This window comes from Hyaena hyaena, unplaced genomic scaffold (genome assembly GCF_003009895.1).
Source record: "Hyaena hyaena isolate Hyena2069 unplaced genomic scaffold, ASM300989v1 scaffold_236, whole genome shotgun sequence".
Classification (NCBI taxonomy): domain Eukaryota; kingdom Metazoa; phylum Chordata; class Mammalia; order Carnivora; family Hyaenidae; genus Hyaena; species Hyaena hyaena.
The window spans coordinates 1,778,705-1,788,117 of NW_024080868.1; the positions used below are offsets into that span (position 1 = coordinate 1,778,705).

Genomic DNA, 9,413 nt, shown 5'->3' on the forward strand with positions numbered 1-9,413 from the left:
GAGGATGAAGAGGTGCGAAAAGCGGAAGTCGCCTGGATCGCCGGCTGGGGCCCGCCCTTGCCGCGGGGGTCCTCACCCTTCACTTTGCCGAAAGTGCCGACCCCCAGCGTGTCCCCCAGGATGTAGTGGCCGATCTTCACCCGCCCGTCGTGTTTCTGTTTCTCGGCTGTCGCCATCTTTCTCCAGGAACTGAGTCTGCGCATGGCGCCGCGGGAGGGGGCGGAGGGGGCGGGCAGGGCCGCGCCGGGGGCGGGGGGTGGGGACGCGGGAGGGCAGCCGCGCCGCCGGGCCAACGCCCAGCGCCGGCCGCCGGGTCCCCGCCGCCGGGCGTCGGGCGCAGACGCTCCCCCTGGCGGGGCGGGAGGGGGTCGCTGGGAGGGCCGCGGGCACCCCCCTGCCTCGCGCGGCTCCGTCTGGGCCTGGGGCGCCCGCCCACCTGCGCGCGGGAGAGGGCTTCCCGAGGGCTCCTTTCCTCTGTGGCGGAGTTTCTGCCGCAGTGTCTTCCCAGCCGTTCCTCCCGGGCAGGCGACCGCTCTCCCGTGATTCGGAGGGGAGAGCTGGGCACTGAGGAAGCCCGCCCGGGTGCAGCGGTTGCGTGGCTTGTTACCGGTACAGCGTGGATTGAAACACGGCAGGGGACGCCGCCCCGCCACTGTTTGCTAACCTTTTCATTTTTCCTGCTCGAGTGGAATCTAGAAGCCGCTGGGAGTTGTCAGTTGCATCTTTGATGGAGTTTCCCCTTTCCCCACCCACCTCCCCTAGCTCTTTGTTGTTGTTACTTTAAACCAGTAAGTTGTTATTGGGCGCCTCGACAGCTCAAGTCGCGTTGTTCGTGTTTCCTCCTCTGGATGCTTTTTCTGAAATTTCCTTCCCAAAAGCAGGCTCTGTTGGAAGGAGCAGGTTGGGAATATTGTGAACGAATATTTGCTCAGGGATGGGATGTGACAGACATAGGAATTGATCTTTTTCGAGTGTCGGTAAAATGGAGACTTTGAGTTGAAGAAAAGCTTACGGTTCCATCAACCAAATCAGTCGACAAAATATGTATTGTACGTGCAATAAATGAAATTTATCAATGCAGACGTGATCGTGCCACATCACAGGAGAAGTAGAGAAAGTGTCCTTATTCGTATTAAAATTGTGAAGCCAGTTCACTACTCAGTTGTATTCCGCTGACATGGGTAAAATCAAATGTCAAAAAAAACAAGATAGGATCTCAATTTTGCAGAGTCATAGTGTTTGGGCCAGTGTCAATGGGCAGAGTTGAGCTCTTCAAGAAAATAATATAAAAAAGTGAGACTAAAAATGTTATCCTTTTTCTTCCTAACCAAAGCTACCCAGCTCCTCTGATTTTTATATTCTGTCTATGAAATAAAAGTAACGTGCATTAAGCACTGCTTTGTTCCAATCAAGGCACGGCAGAAGAAGCGAAAGCTTGACCATAGATCGAATAAGCACAGAATGGTTACAACTAGCCTTGGATAAATTTTTATGGACAGTACATATTCTGAAGGACCAGAAAGTTAAGAAGTCTTTGACTACTGACATACTTGCAGGATGGGCAGTGGTCACAGTTGTAATTTTTGCTGTCTGGTTTCTTCACCTTTACTTGTTTGCCTTGTGAGTTTCCTGAGCTCAGACATTTTGGATCTCTACAAAACAGAAGTAGCTTGCTGAATTCTCTCAGAAAAAAAAAACAACAACTTTAATCCCCTACTCTGAAATATTTAAAGTATAAATTTGCATCATGTCTAGAATTTAGCCTAGCAAAGTTCTGTTATTTCTTTTAACCTAAAAGAAAAAATTGCAAGGTACCTCAGCCCTGGTGGGTAAACCACAGAGGATTTTACAAGGGAGCAAACTGAAGCTGAATTTTGCAAACCAATGGCCAATCTCAGTTGGCACAAAACTATGAAAACCCAATTAAGAAAGTAGTACAAACTTTTTTTTAACAGAAAAATCGGCTTGTTTCTGCTATAGTGTTTTAGATTATAATTTTGTTTAATAAATATTCATTAAATGCCACTATTCACTCAAAAGCCTTGTTGGAGAAATAAAACCTTAGATCAAAGAATTGAGTAGGAACTTAGAGGTCACCTTATTTGGTCTCCCATCATCTCTGTTTAGGCAGCTTTTATTGCTAGGGTTTTGTTGTTTTGTGTTTTTTTTTTCTTATGTTGAGTTAAAAGCTGAATTCAATTAACAGTTTCTAAGAAAGTAAGTAATAAGCCTCCTTTAATCCTTTGCTTTTTCTCTTTCCTTCATTCCTTTGAAAAAGTTTTTGTCACCTTTTCTTCCACCCTCTCTTCCTTTCATTCTCCCATTGATCCATCCCCACACCCTCCTTTCTTTCTTCAAGCACTGCCAGACACTGTGGATTAAATACAAAATGAAAATTTGTGGCCCTTACCCTTGAGAAGCTCACAGTCTAGAGTGGCAGTTCTCTGTATTCCTCCCACCCAGGACAGATAATAGTCACATGCTCCACATTGTCCCAGGGTAGAGGCAAAGATAAGGCAAACTGTAGCCTACCCCCAGTTTCCAAACCCACCAGTTGTAACTCCACCCCTATTCTCAGCAGAGTATATTGGAATATAAGTGGACAGGAGCAACTTTACAGGAGCAACCTTGATTCCACACTAGTTTAGGAGGGAGGGAAAAGTAAATTGTTTTCAAATTTCAGTACTTCAGTTTTCATTAATACAAACAAGTGGCAGTACATCTTGGCACAGATGAAGACATGCCACAATGACCCAACACCAGGGTGGAGAACCTCCAGTATCAGGAGGAAGCTAAGTAGCTAGTCGTCAACTGTTTCTTCTTTGGCACTTTGAGGAGTCTAAGGAAGTTGTACATTATCTTGGTCGTTTCTTAAAGCCATCACGGTGTTAGTAAACCATACGTTGTCAGGTGGATGTTAAACTTCGTCAATCTCTTTCTCTAAATATGGTGGCCAGGGGCGCCTGGGTTGCTCAGTCGGTTAAGAGTCTGACTTGGGCTCAGGTCATGATCTCCCGGTTTGGGAGTTCAAGCCCCGCGTCGGGCTCTGTGTTAACAGCTGAGAGCCTGGAGCCTACTCCAGATTCTGTGTCTCCCTCTCTCTCTGCCCCTCCCCTGCTCACGCTCTGTCTCTCTTTTTCTCAATAAAATAAATAAACAAACAAACATTAAAGTAAAATAAAAAATGAATATGGTGGCCAAAAATAAAAATTTTAAGACTGCACTTCTATTAATGCAGCCTAATATGTTGTTAGCTTACTTGTAGTTATTGTAACTAATATTCAATAACAACCAGGTATTAGTTTGCTTAGACTCTGAGGACACAAAACACAAAGAAACACAGTACTGCCTTCAAAAGGGCAAAACAATGTGATAGGTGCTATAATAAAAAAAAATATGTATAGTCCTTTTTTAAAAAAGATTTTTTGGGTTTTTTTGAGAACGTGCCATGCGCACACGCAAATGGGGGAGGAGCAGAGGAAAAGGGAGAAAGAGAATCTTAAGCAGGATCCACCCTCAGCACAGAGCCTGACTCATGACAGTGAGATCATGACTTGAGCTAAAATCAAGAGTCAGTCGCTTAACCAACTGAGCCACCCAGGCCCTGAAGATTTTATTTTTAAGTAATCTCTACACCCAATATAGGGCTCAAACTCACAACCCCAAGATCAAGAGTCACATGTTCCACCACCTGAGCCAGCCAGGTGCCCCTGTATATGGTCCTTTCAAAAGAGTCACATGAAGGGAAGGCCTAACCTTTACCTCTGGAGGTCCACAAAGGCTTCAGCCTGAATATATTTAGGGGAATAGTAAGGGATATTGCACTACACTCAAAGAAGGGTGGCATCGTGTGGGGGAACATAGGGAACAAGGGATCCCAGGTAGGGGGAAGAGCATAAGCAAAATCACAGATGAAAAGAAGCTTAGGCTTTTCGGGAAAAGAACAGTAGTCACAGGGGATGAAATCTAGATGTACAGAGGGACTTATTAGAAGAAACAAAAGAGAAACAGGAATAAATCCTGAAAGACCTCATTTGTACTTCTGAATTTGGACATTATAGAGTCACGAGGCACAGAAGATGTGAATCAGATGCATTTTAGAATTACTTTCTTTACCAAAGAAATTGATGGCTATCTGTGCCTTTGGTAAAGTAGAGAGTGACCAAGAAGTCAGGTGCAAGGGGCACACTTTTCCCTCTCTACCCTTCTTAACTCTTTGGTTTTGAACCTTATGCATATATTACAGAGTCAAAAATTTTAACTGCTAAAAAAATTTGTAAAGTTTGAATTCAGTGTGGAGGATGGATTGGAAAAGAGCAAGACCAAAGTGGTGATAAAACAGGAGAATTGGTGATTATCTGGTGAAGGAATGATGAGACAGGCACTGTGTATGAAAAGGAAAAACTCCAGACACATGTAGATGTGGAATTAGCAACATACAGAGACTGGTGTGGACAGAAAGGATAAGTAAGGAATCTTAGTTACCTCCCAGGTTTCTGGAGGGATTCTTGGGGGGGGGGGGGGGGGATTGGGAATAGAGATTCTATAGAAATAATGAATTCTATTTGTAACATTAGGGCATCTAAAAGACATTCAGGTGAAGACATCCAAGATGCTACTGGTAATACAGGTCTCTTACTCCAAAGAAAGTTCAGTCTGGAGATACAGATTGGGTGTCATCACTAAACAAATGGCAGATGAAGTTTGGCCATGATTATGAATGAGATCTCCTCCGTTTGTAGAACTTACCTAGAGAATATGGATGATTATGAGGGTCCAGAAGCAATATAAGCCTCTGGAAGAGACAGAGGGAAGAGCAGAATTTCTATTAGAAGTTCCCAAGTTACAGTGATTAAATAAAATTAGTTTCTGGATAATTATCCCCTGCTTAAGTAGGTAGATGATTCCTAACTCCTAATTAGAAACATTTCAGGCTAAAATGTCTCATGATACATTTTAAGCCTCAATTACCCTTGTAGATCTAGGCCCAGAACAGTTTTCTAGGGAAAATCTTAGCGCTGTTTGCCAGGACTCCCTTGGCCGTCTCTATGTACAGATGGTTGGTTGATCCTGGTTGGATTACTTACTCTTAATGAGAAAACATCAACCCTGCTCACCTCCAAGTTGATTCTCTGAGTTATCAGGTTTGTGGATCCATCATTAGCAGCAGCAGAAAGTGTATTCATTCACCAAAAAAAATGTAACTCCAAACTTTGTTGCCCTATCCTTATTAGTTAAGGGAATAATATCCTTGAGAATATTAGGGAGAGAGAAGTAATTGGACTGTCCTGTTTCTGGTCGCTTATTAGATTTGTTTTTACTCAATTTGGTAATACAAGGAGCTGATAAATACTCAGATACCTTGAATGTGCTAATAATTTGACTCTCCACTCAGACTACTCATTTGGTTCCCCTCAAAACAATATTCTTTAAAAATATATTCGACATTGGGGCACCTGGCTGGCTCAGTCAGAAAAGCATGCCACTCTTGATCTTGGAGTTGTGAGCTCGAGCCCCATGATGGATGAAGAGATTACTTAAAAAAAAAAAAAATTAAAAAAAATGTTTTCATTGACATTCACCTAAGTGGTATGGTACAAAATAGAAGATTGCTGGAACAATGTCCCGGGGGGCAAAGGCACTGCAGTTCCCAGACCCTCACTTCTTATCAGTCAATAGGCCGACCAAGCATACATTCTGCCGGGGGGGGGGGGGTGTCTTATCCCACCCCAACTGAGTTCTCAAAGTAGTCATTTTCCACCACCCCTTTCCAAAAAGCACTCAGGTTGACAAAAATGTGAGTGATGTCTTGGCACCCCAGAGATGTGCAGTATCCCTTACAGACTGAGTCCTGTGCAGCTACCTAGCTGAGCTACCTCTGACCTTGAGCTACCATCCTGTCCTCAGTGCACGGTGTAGTGTAAGAATGTGAGGTAGTGTAAGAATGTAAGGGATGCGGTAAGAAACAGACATGTGAAGCCTCTTCACTTCCGCTTGTCCAAATTTACACCCTGCCTCTAACAAAGATAGTTACTAACAGCGTGCATTTTAGTGTTCTCACCTCATCCCTGGCTTTATCATATTTTCTGCCCCTTATGTTCCTTATTCATCACTTATTTATTCTTTACTTTCAGGGAAATATTACTCTCTAGGCTCCCCATATGCTTATTATTTTTTAAAAGCTATAAAATGTGGTTGATAGAGTCTTATTTTTTTAATTTGTTTATTTAAATTCAAGTTAGTTGACATACAGTGTAGTCTTGGCTTTAGGAGTAGAACCCAGTGATTTACCACTTACATATAAGACCCAGTGCTCATCACAACAAGTGCCCTCCTTAATGCCCATCACTCATTTAGCCCCTTCCCCATACCTTCCCTCCAGCAGCCCTCAGTGTGTTCTCTGTATTTAAGAGTCTCTCATGATTTGCCTCCCTCTGCTTTTATCTTATTTTTCCTTCCCTTCCCCTATGTTCATCTGTTGTGTTTCTTAAATTCCACATAAGTGAAATAATATATTTGTCTTTCTCTGATTTGTTTTGCGTAGCATGATACACTCTAGTTCCATCCATGTTGTTGCAAATGGCAAGATTTCATTCTTGTTGATTGCCAAGTAGTATTCCATTGTATATATATACCACATTTTCTTTATCCATTCATCAGTTGATGGACATTTGGGTTCTTTCCATAGTTTGGTTGTTGTTGATAACACTGCTATAAACATTGGGGTACATGTCCCCTTCAAATCAGCACTCCTGTATCCCTTGGGTAAATACCTAGTAGTGCAATTGATGTGTGATAAGGTAGTTCTATTTTTAACTTTTTGAGGAACCTCTATACTATTTTCCAGAGTGGCTGCACCAGTTTGCGTTCCCACAAAAGTACAAGAATGTTCCCTTTTCTCCGCGTCCTCACTAACATATGTTGTTTCCTGAGTTGTTAATTCTGACAGATGTAAGGTGGTATCTTATCGTGGTTTTGATTTGTATGTCCCGGATGATGAGTGATGTTAAACATCTTTTCATGTGGCTGTTAGCCATCTGGATGTCTATTTTGGAAAAGCATCTACTCATGTCTCTTGCCGGTTTCTTCACTGGACTATTTGTTTTATGGGTTTGATAAGTTTTTTATAGATTTTCATACAAACCCTTTATCCAATATGTCATTTGCAAATACCTTCTCCCATTCTGTTGGTTGCCTTTTAGTTTTGTTGATTGTTCCCTTTGCTGTGCAGAAGCTTTTTACCTTGATGAGGTCCCAATAGCTCACTTTTGCTTTTATTTCTCTTGCCTCCAGAGACATGAGTAGACTTAAAATTTTTTTGAGTTTATTTCAGTAATCTCTACACGCAATGTGGGGCTCAAACTCACAACTCTAAGATGAAGAGCTGCACACTCCTCCAACTGAGCCAGCCAGGTGCTCCTAGTAGATTATTTATTTACTTACTTACTTACTTACTTACTTATTTATTTGAGAGAGAGAGACAGAAAGAGAGAGAGTGCACGTGAGCAAGGGAGAGGGACAGACGGAGAATCTTAACTAGGCTCCATGGCCAGTGCAGAGCCTAATGTAGAGCTTGATCCTATGACTCTGAAATCATGACCTGAGCCAAAATCAGAAGTCAGATGCTGAACTAGCTGAGCCACCCAGGCACCGTAGTAGACTTTATTTTTTTTAGAACAGTTTTAAAATTACAGAAAATATGTGAAGATATTACAGAATTTTCATATACTCCACAGCAAGTTTCTACTATTACCAACACCTTAATTTGTAACAATTAATGAACCAATGTTGATATGTTTTCATTAACTCAAGTCCACAATTTCCTTAATTTTTATGTAATGCCCTTTTTCTGTTCCAAGATCCAGAATACCACATTACATTTAGTTATCATGTCTCCGTAGGCTCCTCTTGGCCATGACAAGTATTCCTGGTTTTCTTAGGTATTCCTGGTTTTGATGACCTTGACAGTATTGAGGTGGATTGGTCAGACATTTTGTGGAATGAGTCTCTTTTGGAATTTGGTGTTTTCCTCCTGGCTAGACTGGTGTTATGGGTTTGGGAGGAAGAACACAGACAATAGTCCATTTTAATCACAGTATATCAAGTGTTCATACTATCCACGTGATTTATTTATCACTGTTGATGTTAATATTATTACCTGCCAAAGGTTGTGTTTGTCAGGTTTCTCTATGGTCGAGTTACTCTCTTTTCCCTCCTTTCCATACTGCTTTCTGTATTCTTTGGAAGGAAATCACTAACCACAGGCTGCATTTAAGGGTTGGAGTTATGCTCCCCCTCCTTTACGGTATACTATCTACATAAATTATTTGGAATTCTTCACAGGAGATCTGTCTCTTCTCTCCCACTTATGTATGTATTTATTTATTTATTCAATAATTTGTTTATAGCAGTGTAGATTCATGAATATTTATTTTATAACTGGGTTATAATCCAGTGCTCCTTCATTTTATTGCTCAAATTGTTCCAGCTTTGCTCAGTGGGTGCTTTTTCAGTCGGCTCCTGTATCCTTTTGACATACCTCCGTCAATGCAGCTTTTATTGGTTTTTTTGGTTGTTGTTTAGTACTTTCTTACTTTCTGGCACTACAAGATGCTGTAGGATTATCTTGTGTATTTTCTGCCCCAGTGCTAGGATCAGCCATTTCTCCAAGGTGTCCTGGTTACGTTTTTTGGAGAGTGGTATTAGAATGCAAGATTTGGTGTGTGGTGTGTCATTGTTTCTAGACCCTCTCAGCTGACAGAGCAAGGAAATATATGTGTATACTAACCAATAAATATACCTACATCTCTAAATATTTCTATATGTAGAACTGCCTTTCTCCATAATAAGCTGAACATGCTTTTATATAACCAACTCTAATTCGTTACTGCATAGGTTATCCTACCTTCTTCACTTTGCTTACCTATAAATTCCCACTCCAACAGTGATAAACCTAGGTTCCGTTACTTAACAACCATTTACTAAATTGCTCAATCATAGTAGAATATATACATATGGAAGTATCAGAATTATTAACCTTACCCCTGTGGGTAACAACTGTATCAACTTGAGTCCAGTGCTTGTGTGCAGCTCCTTTTGTCTTTAGTCCTATAGACTTCATTTCCAAGTCCTAATCTGGACTCCACCATTTCCTTAGGTAAGCACCTTTCCCCTCCACTCCCCTCAGTGAGATCATTTCATACAGGCATAATACCAATAGATTATGTTGTCACAATCTGCATGCCATTCTGGGGTGCTCTGGCCTTTGTTTTAAGCTCCTAGGCACCATGCTGGGGAGGGAGAAATTCCCTCCTTTGGGTTATGGGGATGACCAAACGCACATCACTCAACACAGGACAGATGTATCAACAGCAGTCTATTGGTCACATATATGCACAGCCTAGGGGCATGGG

At 42.0% G+C, this 9,413-nt stretch overlaps 1 protein-coding gene across 3 annotated transcripts in view; it reads right to left on the reverse strand.

The window, feature by feature from the left end:
* The window catches only part of PRKAA1 (protein kinase AMP-activated catalytic subunit alpha 1), a 42,419-nt gene extending 33,261 nt beyond the window's left edge, over nt 1-9,158 (reverse strand). For 2 of the 3 annotated variants that reach the window (XM_039244278.1, XM_039244276.1), the window contains exon 1: nt 77-224. In XM_039244278.1, coding sequence (XP_039100209.1) covers nt 77-203 — 127 coding nt within the window. In that variant the 5' untranslated portion in view covers nt 204-224. Of the gene's footprint in view, nt 1-76; nt 225-9,042 lie in introns of those variants that run through there. The other variant, XM_039244279.1, reaches the window with a different exon arrangement.
* Nucleotides 9,159-9,413: the final 255 nt, after the last annotated feature.